Here is a 17,551-nt window from a genome sequence, read left to right as displayed (position 1 = left end):
ATTCAAGCTATTCTACATTGTTTGCGTGGATATCATTTTTTTAATGGTGCGTAAATGTGCATGTCGCGGATGAGACACTTTTACAGCGTGCGTTTCCCTCAGTCTGTAAATGAAGCTCGAGCGCACCAGATAACACGTCATCAGCGTCTTACGCCATCAGCGTAACTGTGAAGGATTGACAACAGACCCGGGAGAGAATACAATGCTGAATAAAGTTTTATTTTGTGTTATTTTTGGACCAAAAAGTATTTTCGATGCTTCAAAAACTTCTAACTAACCCACTGATATCACATGGACTACTGTGATGATGTTTTTATTACCTTTATGGACAGTAACGTTATACTGTATATACAGCTTCAATGGAGGGACAGAAATCTCTCGGACTAAATCTAAAATATCTTAAACTGTGTTCCGAAGATGAACGGAGGTCTTACGGGCTTAGAACGACATGAGGGTGAGTCATTAATGACATTATTTTCATTTTTGGGTGAACTAACCCTTTAAGTCTAACAGTCTCTGAAAGGGTTTTACAGTGACGACTTGGCTTAGTTTGATCTTGCCTTCAGGCAAAAGGATCAACTTGATACGTGCTGATTTCTCCTCGAAGAGGACCAGGTGGGAGCGGAGCGCCCTCAGTGGAAGACGATCGTAATGCACACCTTGAGAGCTGACCGTGCATGCACCGCTCCCAAGCAGACCACAGATTGTGGATCCCCACCCGTAATGTAGCGAGGGCAAGGAGGAACACACATTCTAAACTGCTTAGTCGCCACACTACTAATATAGGTATATAAATACGGACACACAACACCACATAGACAAGGACATTTTAACACAGAGACATCAATGACATTGGAGTTTCTTGAACGTGCTTCAGACGCAATCATGCAGGAGCATAATTAGACGCAGCGTAGAGTTCCCTAAAAGGAGAAACGTTAATGTTAAAAATATAAATAAACATTTAATACACTACTAATTAATAAAAACAATATTAATTGTATTCAAACAATTTTTTTATGCTTGTTTTTTTATGCTAGTATTGAGTTATTAGCTTTGCAACATGCTAATGAAAAGGTCTAAAATGATTGAGACGCTGGGATAGGCTCTAGCATGCCCACGCCACTACGGTGATATAGGGCCTGGTATATAGATTCACATTTCACTTGCATTTTTTTCTGCAAATTGTGGAAGACTTTCTATTTAATAACTTTCTACTCTCTATCTATTCATTATTTGTTAATTAACTCTTTCCCCGACATTGACGGTATTTTCTGTTGTTTATTCTTTTCACAGCTTATTGTTCAAAATGTTGCTTTTTTAATGAAACTTACCCACATTCAAGTTTTGATAAAAAAGAACCTTATTCCATAAGGTTCTTTTAAGAACCACTTATTTCACCCTTAAACCTAACCAATCCACCAACCTATTTCTAACCTTACATTCATCCCACCTCAATAGCAGGGAGAAATGTGACAATACAATACAATACAATACAATATGAACACAATGAGTAGATTGTACTATTTTGTACCTTAATTTTTACCCAATAGAAGGTAAAGACAGCTAATATAACGTGGAACCAAAGTATCTACTGATACGTTTGGCAGTTCAATAATAAAAAATGGTGGAAAATAATTATTTCATTTAATAATCTTCAATAGTAAAGTTCATCCTAACCTCTGCTATAGTGATGACCAGCATAAACCATGGTGGTGGACAGTAGGTGTAACTGTCAAAGTACCATTTGCGGTCCACCTCTCTGGGCAAAGTCTCATAGGCAACATGACGTACGAGTCTCCGAGACAGACCCAAGCCTACTTCCTCTCTCAGTGCCGAATTCCTGAGCTGCCGACTCCCTTGCAGGATCGCTCGACGGAAACTGTTGGAACGTTTGTTGCTCATCTGAAAAAATATGACACATACAAACTGAACAATCATGTTTATCAGCATTTTACTATGAATATGCATGGAATCATGTATCAGTAACCAAAGATACTGATGTGATCATGTATCAGTAACCAAAGATAGTACATCAGTATTAGTATAGTCCTTCAGTCCTGTAAGTTTGCATGTACATTGAGAAAGACTTTTATTGGGAAACCTCAACTTTTTCGTTGATACAGGTTGTCACAAACTTTTATTTGTCAGGACATTTACTGTGATCCCTAATAATCTTTCTTGATTTTATTTTATTTTATGTGACTAGATTAATTCACCTGTTAGTTTATTTAGAAATGTCCATGATGTAATATGATCTGTCTTTGACAGTGCATCTCCGTCCCACATCCCACGCCCCTCTCCTCTCCTCTGCCACAGACAGAATGCCACTGTTGTCACTTAGCAACCGATTAAATATTCCACACTCATCTCCAAGTCTCAGAGCAGCTGTGTAACAAACAGTGTCTAAGTGATTGTGTGTGTGCGTTTGTGTGCATGAGACAATGCTGTTCAAACAAGCTTTTCACCGCTGAGGCAAAAAGCCTTCCTCAAAAACCTGGAATGTTCTTTTATCCCATGCCAGGCTCCTGATCAGGAATACAGGTCATGCATTATGTAAGTTGTGGAAGAGGCCCCGAGTAGGATGAAGAAATTTATCCAGAAAGCCCCTGAAGATGTTGCCTTTGCCGTCACAATAGGATCAAATGAAATAGTTTATAACATGACTAAGCTGACCTACAAAGCTTAAGGTTTCACATGCTTTACACAGTAAAGCTACAAAAACAGTTTACTCTTTTAAATACAGGAATGAAGCCAACTTTGTGAAAAACTAAACTGGGGAATACTGACCGCAGATCCCTACCCGGATAACAGTTCATCACAAATGAGTTTCTGTAGATGGAAATGTGCACACAACCAGCTGCAAGCTGTTCATACTGATGTTACATTGGTACCTGTTTGCTTAATAGATATACAGATGCACACAGGCACAAATAAAACAAAATACATACACACACTGGCTAGCTTTAAAGGAATAGTTCACTCAAAATGTTTAATTCTATCATCATTTACTCACCCTCAAGTTGTTCCAAACCTTCGTGCTGAACACAACAGAAGATATTTGGACAAATATGGGTAACCAATCAGTTGATGGACCCCATTGACTTCCATTGCAGGAAAAAAAATACTATGGAAGTCAATGGGGTTATTTTATAACCATACTTTATAACCATTAAATATTTGGTTACTGCCATTCTTTAAAATATCTTCTTTTGGGTTCAGCAGAAGAAAGAAATTCATACAGGTTTGGAACAACTTGAGGCAGAATAAATTATGACAGAATTTTCATTTTTGGGTGAACTAATCCTTTAATATAGATTACAGTTCAAAAGTTCGAGGTCAGTAAGACTGTTTCATTTAAAGACATTAATACTTTCATTCTGCAAGTAAGGATTCATCAAATTGATCAAAGGTCACAGTAAAGATAATCAGTAAAGACAGTCAAATAAACAATGTTCTTTTAAACATTTCTATTTATCGAAGAATCATGAACAAAAAGCAATCACAATTTCCACAATAATTGAAGCCGGACAACCATTTTCATCTGTGATAATAAGAAATGTTACTCTAACACCAAATCAGCATGTTAGAATAATTTGAAGGATCATATGACATTGAAGACTAGTGTAATGGCTAAATACTGAAAATTCACCTTTGCCATCACAGGAATACATAATATTTTTTAATATAAATATAATATTAATTAATAAACCTGGAAATATTAAAAATGCAGTCTTCAAATTGCAAATATTTATAGTATATATAGAACGGTGTCAGTGTGGAGTTTCTTACTCTACCACATGAACATTCTGTTAATTTCTTCCCGCTGTTACCCATCATCTTTACTAAAACAACTCATATTAACATTTGCAGCCTCTGTTCAACTCTTTATACACTTAATGTCTGTTTATTTTTGTGGGGAATGTGTGAAGGTGTCACACATTCCCCACAAAAATAAACAGACATTAAGTGCTCACTGTGCTTCACTTTTCTGTGGCATAATGATTTGTGGACGATCTTTGTGTTGGCTGTTTCCATGGACACTAAACAAGGAAAAGTCAAACAATATGGGATTTAGACAGTACACACAAACTGTGATATCTGTGCCATGCTCTACTGTTGGGGCCCCATGGTACTACATCCAGCTGAAAGACTAAGGCTGACTGTAAGGCTGAAGGAAAGAAAGAATTCTCAGAAAAATATATAATGGAGCAGTGCTGCCACACTGTAATCACTCTTCATCAAAATATAATAGTGAAACATTGGATCTTAATGTATGTATATATAATTCTCTGTTCGTTCCAGTCTCCCTCTCGCTTTTCTTTCTACCCGTTTTTTCTTAACCCTAAATTATATTTTCGTTCCAATTCTTGCTATTACAATCCGTCTTTCCTCTGATTCTCTGTTCTCACTTTTTTAAAATAGTGGACAGCGAATGAGAGCTGTAGAGGAACAATAGCAGTGTAGAAACACCAACTGCATACTCCTCATTCCTTGCTGTCCCACTTTCACATGACCTGCCACAGCCAATCAAAACACAGAATCTGATCCAATGTTTCACTGCATTGCTTTATAGCACTATAGCTCTATTCTCCAGCCACTGTGGTGGACAATAGACTCTTTGAAGAGTTGCTGTATGTGTGAAAGAAAGAATGAGAGAGAATGGGAAAGAGACAGGGAAAAGGAGGGTGTGAGACTGAAGGTGGGTGGCATTGAGATTTTCCCACAGATTTGATGGCATTCCCATGCAAGTGGAATGGAATATTCCATGTTTTTGCTTTTAGTTCAGGGTCAGAAGTTCTTCAAACCTCACCTCAAGTTCATCTGCAGAACTCACCAGGTTAGCAAAATCCTGGTAGCAGATCTTTCCGTCAGCATTTCCGTCAGCCAGGGCAAGAAGAACCTCCAGCTTGTGAGGGTCCAGTTCTGATCCATGAGCCGCAAGCAGGTCTCGGAAACGCTCAGTACTGATGAAGCCTGAATTTTCTGGGTCATACTGAACATATGAGAGGAGATAAACAGTAAATTAGAACGCATTCTCATATTCTGATTCTTTAAAACATTTAAACAACATTCAGTAGTTATTAACAATATTATAACAGTTAAAACATATTTTATGTGACATCACTGAAATCATAACATGATGATATTTATTACTGAGGAATTCAGCCATCATTCCATTTGAAGTCGACATGCAGAGGGACATTACTGGATTGTTAAAATGAATGTGGTAAGACATTAAACATAACTGGCTTTACAATGCAAGATCTGTACAGAGGCAGGTCTGAAGCAACAATGAAAGGCATGATTTATAAAGTAATTTGATGAAATGTAATGAATTTGTAAAGAAATGATTAATACAGACACATTATCAAATAAATAAATCATAAATCTCAAGGCTCAAGGTGGTTCTGATGCTGCATTTTATTTACATATACCAAAGCAACACCTGAGCTGACTTAGACAGTGACATTGTTTCTTTAACACTTTTTGGCATTATAATGGTTTCATTCAGTTCTCTTGAACTGAGCAATAACAGCACACAATTCACACATACAAAGTTCCTGACGAATCACCCGTTTATCCGAAAATTATAGAGAAATTCAGATGTTACATTTAACAAAAGCAGAGTAATTTGCATTCTTTGCTCAAAGTGGTTGTGACTCGTGTGTGTGTGTGAAAGAGATAGAGAAAGAAAGAGCGCGAGAGAGAGAGAGAGAGAGAGAGAGAGAGAGAGAGAGAGATAATTGAATTTTAAATACACCTTTATTATAACAATTTAGTCTTGAATTATTCACACTTCATCCAACAATTATTATTATTTTTACATGTATATTTAAAAAGTCAACACCAATTTATTTATTTCACATAAAGTAGACAATACCTCATTAACACACCAGATTTCCACAAATTTTGGTAAACAGTCCACCAACTTATAGTACGCAAACTCTACTTTTAGTCTAGCTGCCACAAGACCCAAAAACATAGGAACCACACTTATTGCATCCTGCCCTAGAAGTTAGTTTTTTTTCTTGTTTTCCAGATTACTAATTTTGCAGTGCCTGATACATTTAAAAAAAAAAACAAAGTCCTTTTCCTCTGAACGGAATACCTAGGACCATAAACAAACAATTTGAAGGAAAAAACCTCACCCAAAGATAAAAAACAATTGTTTAAAAGGGGAAAAAGATCCCCTAAACGTGAGCACTGCACAAATAAATGGAACACTGATTCGACCTCTAAACAAAAAGGACAACCCACCCCAACACTAGGATTAAGATGCGCCACATGCCTGTTCGTAGCTGCTCCATGTACAATTCTCCACTGGAGATCACCTGTCTGCTTATTAATTGGACATTTGTACAGAGCAGCCATTAGGGGAAGAGTCAAGTCCAAGAAAATCCATCCATTTTGTAGAAGAAACGCCAGTCAATAAACTGGCATTTGACACTTTTAAACAAGTGAAGTACAAGGCCTTCTTCCCAGTTGACTCGAAACTATCCAAAACGGGGTTTTTAAATGTCAACAAACAGTGATCATCCTCTTCCCAATTCTCCAGAGCAGCACTGACTATGAGTGAAGGAAATACATAATCATGCCCTTCTGTCCACTCATGGATCATCGTTGTGTCATCCAGAAAGTCTCTGTACTCCTCTCCTATCGCCCCACGTACTTTTGCAACAAACTGCTATATCATTCTTGCAGATTTCACTTCAGTCCTTGGCTTATAGCTTCCACACTGCTACTCAATACATGGCCCAACTTCATATATCCAGCAGCCAGCAACCGTGAGCGTAAGCACGCAGATGATAATAGTCTTGAAGAAAGGAGAGGGTTAAAAAACAAAGGTTCTTCCAACAGCCAAGGCCCGGCTGACACATCAGGTGACACAGTAAAAACTTTCCAAGCTTCAAGCATGTATTTATAATATGGGGTAAGGTCTACCAACTCAGACTCTTGTAAATCCATAAGAAATAAGTGTTTATCGAGTCCCATTCAACCTACCCTCCGCAAAAGGGCTATTGCAGTGTCTATCCAAGCAAAACTGATTGTTGTATAGCAGTCTTTGAACAGTTTGTAAACAGAAAGTCATTATTCTTGCCTTGAGGTCCACCAGACCCTGTCCCCCTTCTTGTATAGGAAGATACAGTACAGCAGATCGGACCCAATGGTATCCAGACCAGAAAAAGTTCACTAAGTGCCTTTGAATCGCTTGAACTAGACCTGCTGGTGGTTGCAGAACATTGAATTTATGCCACAGAGTGGATGCCACCAGATTATTGGCCACCAAAACTCTTCCCCTGTAGGACAACTGGGGTAGCAACCATTTCCACCTAGACAATCGCGTGCATACTTTTTCCTCTACGGCCTCACAATTAAATTTTTGAAACTCATTAAAACCCCCCAAAAAACCCTAAAATTGTAAAACCTTCTAATTTCCATTTGAGGTTTCTAGGCAATTGTGGGAGGTTCTCTGAAATACCTTGACCTTGAATACAGAGAGCTTCACTTTTATCCCAGTTCACCTTGGCTGTTGAAGCCTTCTCAAAAACATAAAGTCCATCAGACAAAACCTTGACATCTTGTGTATTTTTAACAAATACGGTAACATCATCGGCATAAGCACTTAAAACTTTTCTTGAAGTCTTAAAAATAGCAGGTATATGTAAGCCAGACATTTGTTCTCGTAATTTGCAAAGTAAAGGTTTAATTGCTATACTATACAGCTGCCCTGATAAAGGACACCCCTGTCTTATACCCTCCCTTGTTACAGATATTGAACAGCTCAATCCACCTCCCACCTTGACAAAACAAGAGAAGCCCCTGCATACAACAATTTCACCCATCTTTAAAAACCTTCCCCAAAACCAAAAACATTCAAAACATTGAAAAGATAGTTGTGATCGACACGATCAAACGCTTTTTCTTGGTCCAGGGAGATTAAACCAATTTCTGTTTTAGAAACTCTGCAAATGTCCAAACCATCCCGTATCAAAAACAATTGTCCTTTCTGGAACACAATATGTTTGATCACGATGTACTATTAGATGCAGGTACTTTTTAAGCCTATTTGCAAGGCATTTGGATAAGATTTTATATTCAGTAGTCAATAGGGCGACTGAAAAGCAGCATTACAAAAATAGACACCATGTGATGCATGAGATGGTTAGCTGAAAAAAAACCTTTAACGTTCTCTTTTTTCCACATTTCTATACTTTCTAATTGCCGTTACATGTTTCTTCAAACTAAACCTTTTCTTTTCACTTAAGATCTCAAGACTCACATTCTTTTGATGCACTGAAACAGAATTCTCAAACTTCTCAATATCTGGAAAAAAATCTATCACATTCACTTGCTTCTCAAAAGTATCATCTAGAAAAGTATTAATCTCCTCTAAAGTATACAATAAAGGATCATCTCGTGAGAACTCTTGAGAGTTCACCTCACCACTGCACATAGAATCTCCCTGTGAACATACATCAATGTCATGTGATACAGTCTCATCTGACAAAGTTTCATTCATGCCAATCTTATTAGGCCTACATTTTTGGTTGCAGCTCAACTCCATCTGCTCTTTCTCCTCCACGCGCTCTACACTACAAAGCCTAGCCTGAAAACCGCTCGTACTTGGTGCAGAATGCAAGACATTTTCAACATTCAGTGTTTCAGCATTTTCTCCGTTCATATTAACAATCACAATACTACTAAGCTCAGAAACGGTTACTGTTGTTCTCACTTTGATATTTGTTTGAGTATTCTCGGGAGCAGTTACACTAATTTCTGAAACTCTTAACGTTACCTCAGGACCCTCAATCTCGCCCTGAACTCCAGGCACTAGTTGAGAAGTAACATCAGTCTCTGATCCCAAACCATTACCTTCAACTTTGCGTTCTTTATGTGGGCACGCATGTTGTTTATGCCCAACATCACCGCATTCAAAACACTTCATGTTACCGGTTGTTGCATAAACCATATATGTTTTCCCTTCATGTTTCACACGAAAAGATATATCCAGCGTATAAAAAAATATAGGTGAAAATCCATGTAATGTATTTTTTTTTACATTTGTTAACTTACACAAGTCGCAGTGTTATAAGTGTGATCAGTTTGGAATCTTTGGATTCTAAGAGTTTTAAAAATGTACACTTGTGAAAATAGTACCACAGCGAATAAAAAAAAAAACTGCAATCCATGCCATGCAGATCATGCCCATAAAAAACTGTATGAAAAGTTGCATTATTGTGTTTTATTCAGAAATATATAGTCATTTTTTGTGTGCAAGTGAGTAAAGAGCACTGTTGCATACATTTACACAATTAATGTAAAAACTTCAAAAACTTCAGAAAACAACCCTAATTAATAATATTATTTGTTAGTTATTATCTTGTAATAAAAGTAATGTTAGGGCTTACAACAAAAATGAATATTTGTGTTTAGGTACTCAAAAAGATAAAATAGAGATCTGGCTTAATGACATCATGTCAATGACATCTTCTGTGTCATTGAGTCAGTTCAATGAGTTCAAAGCTCATCCTGTTTTAGTAATTGGTGTCCCTGTGTCAGCCCTACAAGTTTTCAAACATTCACTGTTTCGGTTTGTTTGGGCAGTTAGGTCATGAGGTCACAGAGACACAGGCAGAACATTCCAAGTTTGAGCAGCAAGAGGTCTTTTTCTGAAAGCCCCTTTGTACAGATCATGCCAAAATTCACGCAGTATGCATACATGGACATAGACACACCCACACAATCTGACATCATGGACCTCTTTCTTCTATACTGGAGGATTTGCATAAATATGGCTCAAGATTAATATACAGTTTGCTAAATATGATTAAAGCTAAAAACATCTCCCACTGTATCCACTGTTATTCAGACATACAAACACACAACAGCCTCGCCGAAGATTTACCCACCTTCTCTTGAAAGACCTCTGATAACTTCTGTGTGCCATTAGTTTTCATGTTGTGATCTATCCCTGTCCCACACTGTCCCCACAGAGGGAGAGAGTGAGAAGCTGGGGACAGAGACTAATCTCTACCCATAGGGGATTTGCAGTTTAGTGAAGACCCCCACCACTGGAAAACACACACAAACAAACACAAACCCACCCACCCACTCACCAAAAACTCCACCCCCAACCCCTTAGCCTACATTCATAGTAATCACAAAAACACACTCTCTGCTGTGTTCAAGAACACACATACAATCTTGGCGTGATACCTCAATGAACAATTTTTAGTAAACTGGCTAACAGATGAAAATGAGAGAATCCAGCTCCAACAATGGGGTTTCGATGGCCTAGTTTATTCTGCCACCTTACCTAATTACATTTCACACACATACATACTCTCTCTGTTGAGCGTGCACATGCACAAGTATAACAGATGAATCTCACAAAATGACTCAGCTAAATATAGTGTGCTAAGTGCTTTCCTAAAATATAATTTCATTCTCTTTAAATGAAATTAAGGTAACATGCATATGTTGAGGTTTTGTGAAAATGATAGTGCCCTTTTGCACCCATGTTGTACAGAAAATGTTTTGTATTACCATGCAAACACAAACGACTGCACGCCTGACAATTAAATACCACATTAATCCTTTTTTAAAGACAGTCCTGGGGCTGATCTTTCATTATAGAGCTTAGAAAAGGGGTTTGTGTGTGTGTGTGTGTGTGTGTGTGTGTGTGTGTGTGTGTGTGTGTGTGTGTGTGTGTGTGTGTGTGTGTGTGTGTGTGTGTGTGAAACCCCTGGTATTCCAGGCCTCATTTTCATAAAGCTGCATATTAAACAGTCTTCTTTATAGAGTAGATAATGGAGTTCACCAACTGCCTCAATCTCTCTGTGTGTGTGTATGTGTGTGTGTGTGTTTGGAAGTGGAGGGATAGAGACATTAAAGTTTAAATAAAAAACATGAATAATATATATATATATATATCCTGCAGTTGGCATAAATCTATCACATATACAAATCTAAAGTTGCAATTACAAGAAACAGTCTCAATTGCAAAAAAATAAAGTTGCACTTAAAAGATATAAAGTAACAGTTGCAACATACAAAGCCATATTGCGAGTTTAAAATCAAATTGTAAGATGTTAAGCCACAATGGTGGATGTCAAGTCAGACTGCATAGAAAAAAGTTAAGAAATAAGTCACACTGTGAGATATAGCCACATTAAATATAAAGTTGCAGTTATGAGAAATACAGTTATAAATGAAAGACACAAAAATTGGGAATTTGAGATGGCAAGAGATGAAATCAGATTGCAAGATTTAAAACCACATTTCTGAGACATAAAGGCGCGGTTTCACAGACAGGGCTTAGATTAAGCCATTTAAGTAGCTTTTAAAAATGCATTAGAAACAAACAAAACATAAGTTGCTTTCAGTTAAAACAGCTCAAAAATGCAGTTTAGTCTGAAAATAGGCTTAAGCCCTGTCTGTGAAACTAGGGGTAAGTCACTTTATTCTCATTTTTGACAATACAATTTGACTTAACACTGGTAATATACAGTATTTGCATTTGAGAATTTTTTTTCTTGGTCATGGTGATTGGATGTGATCAAATAAATAGTTTTATACTACGGGGCTGTTGAATGTTTGAATCTGATTGGTTGACGAACGTTCTAAGGTGTGCAATTATTTTCAGGGAAACGCACGGCTAAAGTAGTTCCAGATCGCATAACAGTTCCATATCACTTTTCCAAATAATTTCAGTTATTTCAAAGTCTTTACAGCCCACAGAACGTCTTGGTTACTAACGTAACCTCGGTTCCCTGAGAGTAGGAAACGAGTATTGCGTAATGTAGCTTACGCTATGGGAAAACTCCTTTTCTAGAGAATATTAAAGCCAGCAGCTGAACCAGCTCGGAGAACCATAGCTGGTTCTTCCAGAGAGGGGCTATCAAGAGCACTGATCACTTGCTCTCCCTGATCCATTCAAAGACCTGAGGTAGCATCGTGACTGGATAGCATACAGCGGGCGGCTTGGCCAGTTTTGGACCTTGAAAAAAGTCTCGGAACGAGCGTTGTCTTCTGAGGCGAAGAGGTCGACCTCTGCCTCGCCAAAGATGCTCCATATCAGCTGAACCGTTTGCGGGTGAAGAGACCATTCCCCTGGGGTCGATTGCTCCTGTCTGCCTCGCTGTGACTGCTGCTGCTGTGAGTTTGTTTGCTGCGTCTAAGCCTCGTATTAGCTTCGTATTTCTTTCTGTTTTGAACCATCATTTATTATAATTTCTAGTTGTTTATGTCACAGTGTCTGGTGGTTCCCTGGGTTTAACACTAGAGGTCTCAGTTTTCACGGTGTCTAGGCATTTTCACTACATTTCCCATAATCCTGTCTGTCACTGATTGTTCATTTCCTTCAGCTGTTTCTCGTCACCTTGTTTGCACTTGTGTGTATATATACCCTGTCTGTTTCAGTGTTTGTCACGGAGTCCTTGTATATTGTCCCCACACTTCTGTTCCTGTTGCTTGTTGATGTCTTGTGTTTTTTGGATTGCCTTTTGGATTTCGACCCTTGCCTGGACTGGTTGTGAGTACGGATTACCCTTTAATAAAGTATACTGCTATTGGATCTACCGTTTCCTGTGTGTGTTCGTGACAGAAGGACTCCGTCACACCTAGATCCAGCGGTATGTGTTCCAACTTCTCTTCCCCAGCCATCGAGCGGGAGAGGAAGGATTGTTTTGAGGGAACCCGCCTAGTTATTTTTTCGTGGGACCCGGGGAGGTCACAGAGGAGGAGGTGGTCGAGAACAAGTCCAACACCACCCTCCACCTTGGCCCCCCTTCATCCCTGGACTGGTGAGGGACGGATCAGAGCCCTAGTCTCGCCGTCGCGGGCGGAGAAGGGGGGAACATACGTCCTACCAGTCAGAGACTGTTCACGTTCTGTCTGCCCAGTCAAAGACAGTTCACGTCACGTCTGCCCAGTCAGAGACAGTTCACGTCACATCTGCCCAGTCAGAGACAATTCACGTCACGTCTGCCCAGTCAGAGACAGTTCACGTCACGTCTGCCCAGTCAGAGACTGTTCACGTCACGTCTGCCCAGTCAGAGACTGTTCACGTCACGTCTGCCCAGTCAGAGACTGTTCACGTCACGTCTGCCCAGTCAGAGACTGTTCACGTCCCGTCTGCCCAGTTTGAGACAGATCTAGAGATGCCTATTGGTGGGGCCGCCAAGGCAATGATGGACTATTTGGAGCGTCTGGCTCGGATCCTGGACATGCCAGTGTCTGCTGTTCCAGAGCCGGAGCCAGTGTCTGCTGTTCCAGAGCCGGAGCCAGTGTCTGCTGTTCCAGAGCCGGGTCTGGTTGTTCCGATTCCGGTGGTCCGGAGACGGAAGAGGAGGAAAAGGACCTCTTCAACGGACCGTCCGGTGGTTCCTAACCCAGAGACCATCCCAGAGGTGACTGCCATCCTTGACGCGCCGGTTAGGCATGCTGCTCTGCCGGCCCCGCCCGAGCTGCTCACCCTGCCGGCACCGCCCGAGCTGCTCGCCCTGCCGGCCCCGCCCGAGCTGCTCGCCCTGCCGGCCCCGCCCGAGCTGCTCGCCCTGCCGGCCCCGCCCGAGCTGCTCGCCCTGCCGGCCCTGATCCAGCATCACGTCACGCCCGCCGAGCCTGTTCCTGAGCCGGTGCCCGTGTCTGTTCCTGAGCCGGTGCCCGTGTCTGTTCCTGAGCCGGTGCCCATGTCTGTTCCTGAGCCGGTGCCCGTGTCTGTTCCTGAGCCGGGGCCCGTGTCTGTTCCTGAGCCGGGGCCCGTGTCTGTTCCTGAGCCGGTGCCCGTGTCTGTTCCTGAGCCGGTGCCCGTTGCAGTTCCTGAGCCGGTGCCCGTTGCAGTTCCTGAGCCGGTGGTGTCTGTTGCTGTTGCAGTTCCTGAGCCGGTGGTGTCTGTTGCTGTTGTAGTTAGTATACTACTAAATACAGCTTACCCAACATCTCAGATTAACCTGACATTGCTAGCTTCCGTTATTGTCAGCACAACACGCTAACTCGCTAGCCTGACATCAAAGCAAATTTAATGCTTTAGTAGATTCAATAATATAGAATTCATAGACAATTGGAAAAGTTTTTGGGGCAAACCTGACCTGTTGAAAAGAGATGGTATTCATCCCTCCTGGGATGGTGCTGCTCTTCTCTCTAGTAATTTGGCTCATAGTCTTAGAGATAAAACATGACAATCTGGGCCTCAGGTCAGGAAGCAGACAGACTGGCTTAACCGACCGTCTGCTAGCGGCCTCACGTCACCAAGGTCAGATAAATCCCATCCCCTCTTTCACCTAGATATCATCATATAGAGACAGTGTCTGTTCCCCGAACTTGGAAATCCAAAAAACGTTGGTTAAAAATGTAATTGATGTTCAACAAATAAAAAACAGATATAATACAAATGAGCAAATGATAAAGCTTGGGTTGCTGAATATTCGATCTCTTACTTCAAAAGCGCTAATAGTTAATGATATGATTACAGATTATAACCTAGATGTGCTGTGTTTGACAGAAACCTGGCTAAAACCAAACGATTACATTGCTTTAAATGAGTCAACCCCACAAGATTACGGTTATAAACATGAACCTCGTCTGAAACGCAAAGGAGGAGGTGTTGCTGTAATTTATAGTAATATTTTCAAAACCACTAAGAAATCTAGTTGTAAATATAATTCTTTTGAAGTGTTGGTGCTTAATGTAAAAATATATAGTGTAAACGATAAATCACGTTTGAAAATTCTGCTGGCTACTGTATACAGGCCACCAGGGCACCATACATTCTTTATCAAAGAATTTGCGGACTTTCTATCAGAATTAGTATTGGCTGCAGATAAAGTGCTAATTGTTGGTGATTTTAATATACACATCGATAATGAAAAAGATGCATTGGGATTGGCATTTAAAGACATTGTAAACTCAATTGGAGTTAGACAACACGTGTCAGGACCGACTCATTGCCGTAATCATACTCTAGATCTAATACTATTACATGGAATAGATGTTGATGCCGTTGAAATACTGCAGCAGAGCGATGACAACTCAGATCATTATCTAGTCTCGTGTAAATTACATTTAGCCAAGGCTGCAAAGCTGACTCCGTGTTATAAATATGTTAGACCTATAACTTCTTGGGGACATTTAATATTCAACAATATTATAGATCTGCCTTAAGGTGGACGATGATGAAATTGTTTTTTGCATTATTTTCATGTTATCACTGTGAAGCTGCTTTGATACAATCTGTATTGTAAAAAGCGCTATATAAATAAAGGTGACTTGACTTGACTTGGGGGAACATTGTCTCTGGATAGCATATCCGCACCCTAGTTCAGAATGCCTGGCACGTACGCCGCTCTCAGCGAGCGCAGGTTGAGCTGAGCCCACAGCAAGAGGGGTGACCCTTTATGTATGGTAGGAAAGCTTTTAGTGATAGAGCGACCGCTCGCATCTCTAGACAGTTTATGTGCAGGCGCCTCTCTAGGCTCAACCAAAGGCCTGAGATGGGCCTGCCCTCGTATAAGGCCCCCCAACCTGTTTTGGAAGCGTCTGTCGAGATCACTTTCCTCTTCGAAATCAAGCCCATACCCACGCCGCACTGATACCAGCCGGCTGCTTTCCAAGGAGCCAGGGCTCTGACACAGCCGTGGTTCACTTTGATGCGTAAGTGGCCAGATCGCCATGCATGACCCGGTACGCGGGGTTTTAACCAGCGCTGGAGGGAACGCATATATAGTAGACCTAGTTGGAGTACTGAGGACGCTGAGGCCATAAGGCCTAACATCCTCTGAAATCTCTTGAGAGGCGCGCAAGCACCTGCTCTGAACGATGCCGCTAGGCGCTGGATGGCTAGCGCGCGCTCTGATGTAAGCTGCGCTCTCATCTGTATAGAGTTTATGACTGTGCCCAGGAAAGATATACTCTGGCTGGGAGACAGTTTGCTTTGGGAAGCATTAATCCTGAGACCTAGGCATTCTAGATGGCTGAGGAGCCTGGATCTGTGAGTTATTAACTGCGCCTCCGATTGGGCTATAACCAGCCAATCGTCGAGGTAGTTCAACACTCGCACTCCAGGTTGTCTCAGGAGGGTGAGAGCTGCGTCCATGCACTTTGTAAACGTACGGGGTGCTAGAGATAGACCGGATGGTATGACTGTGTACTGATAAGCCTGCCCCTCGAAGGCGAATCTCAAGAATGGCCTGTGATGGGGTGCTATCGGAATGTGAAAGTAAGCATCTTTCAGATCCACTGAGAAAAAACAATCCTCTGGGCGATTCTGTCAAGGGCGAATCGCTTAATGTCAAAGTGATTTGTTTGGTTGTCAGCATTCTGAACGGGCGTGTCATACGCGCTTTGTTCAGGTGTCTGAGATCTAAGATAGGCCTGAGGCCGCCATCCTTCTTTGGAACAAGTTTGCGAGCAAACTGTAGCGAGTAGCCTCGTTTTATTATGTTCAACGTCCAGGCCTTGGCCCGTATAGCTAGGGGTTGAATGAAGTCTGGGGACGGGCCACTTTGTGATAGGGACCCGACCGGACAGCTGTGCTTGTGGTACTGTGAGAACAGTGCTTATTTGCAGGGGTGCACACTTCACAGTGCACACACAACCTACATTTATTATACCTCCAGCGTGAGCCAGAGGAAGAACAGATAGAAAAGTGTTTTTTTATTTTATTTATTTGGGTCGCCATTAAAACAGCGTTTGCTTGGAGGTGTGCATGTTTTAAAACAGACTCGTTGACTGCAGTACTGGCATCTCCAGCCGCCTGAACTAAAGAGGGGACTGGGAGATGTGTAAAAGGCTTTTTGGAGGGTGGTTCGGCCGCGGCGGGACTCAACCACTCTCTTTTCCTTCCTGTCAAGGCTTTCTGGGGACTGTCAAGGCTAGGAAGGCTTTCGAGGCTCGGGGGTTGTGCCTCTGTAAAACGTTCCGCGAAACCTTTTACTGCTGGACTGAACATGCTGGTGGAGATAGGGGACTCCAGAAAGACGGCCCTATCCGTGTCCTTCATCTCTGTTAAAGTTCAACCAAAGATGTCGCTCTAACACCGTCAAGTTCGCCATGCTTCTACCAATCGCCTGGGCGGTTGTTTTAGTATTACAATAATCTTTCTTAGTTTCTTCATCAGAAATCAATCCAGCTGAACATGCACACTTGAGACAGCATCATAAATCCTCCCCACAGAGGAATCTCCCACTTAGAAATTCCCCTTTTCTTATTGCTTTTCGAGGTCTTCGACGGCCTTAGTCAGCACGTGGAGTCTCTGACTAAGGAGACCCCTCTCTCTCTCTCTCTCTCTCTCTCTCTCTCTCTCTGTCTCTCTCTCTCTCTCTCTCTCTCATAACTGGATTAGTCTGCTATCAGTGGCTTAAAGGGGTGGTTGATTAACATTAGATGTTGTTTCTGTTCAAACAGCAACATTACACACTATCTGCAAAGTTACAATGCTCAAAGTTCAAAGTAAAGGGATATATTTTCTTTTAAAGAAATAGCTTTTTAAGGATTACAACAAACGGCTGGTAGGGACTCCATGACATTCCTCCTGGGCTAGTGACATCAC

At 41.2% G+C, this 17,551-nt stretch overlaps 1 protein-coding gene across 2 annotated transcripts in view; it reads right to left on the bottom strand.

Moving 5' to 3' along the window:
- The window catches only part of rhbdl3 (rhomboid, veinlet-like 3), a 72,168-nt gene that overhangs the window by 23,381 nt on the left and 31,236 nt on the right, over positions 1-17,551 (bottom strand). Inside the window, exons 3-4 of one of the 2 annotated variants that reach the window (XM_079628495.1) lie at positions 4,835-4,993; positions 1,678-1,902 (exon numbers count right to left, since the gene is read on the bottom strand). In XM_079628495.1, coding sequence (XP_079484621.1) covers positions 1,678-1,902; positions 4,835-4,993 — 384 coding nt within the window. Of the gene's footprint in view, positions 1-1,677; positions 1,903-4,810; positions 4,994-17,551 lie in introns of both variants that reach the window. The other variant, XM_079628494.1, reaches the window with a different exon arrangement.

The sequence above is a fragment of the Phoxinus phoxinus genome (genome assembly GCF_949152265.1).
Source record: "Phoxinus phoxinus genome assembly, chromosome: 11".
NCBI lineage: Eukaryota > Metazoa > Chordata > Actinopteri > Cypriniformes > Leuciscidae > Phoxinus > Phoxinus phoxinus.
This window is presented reverse-complemented; position numbering and strand designations above follow the sequence as displayed.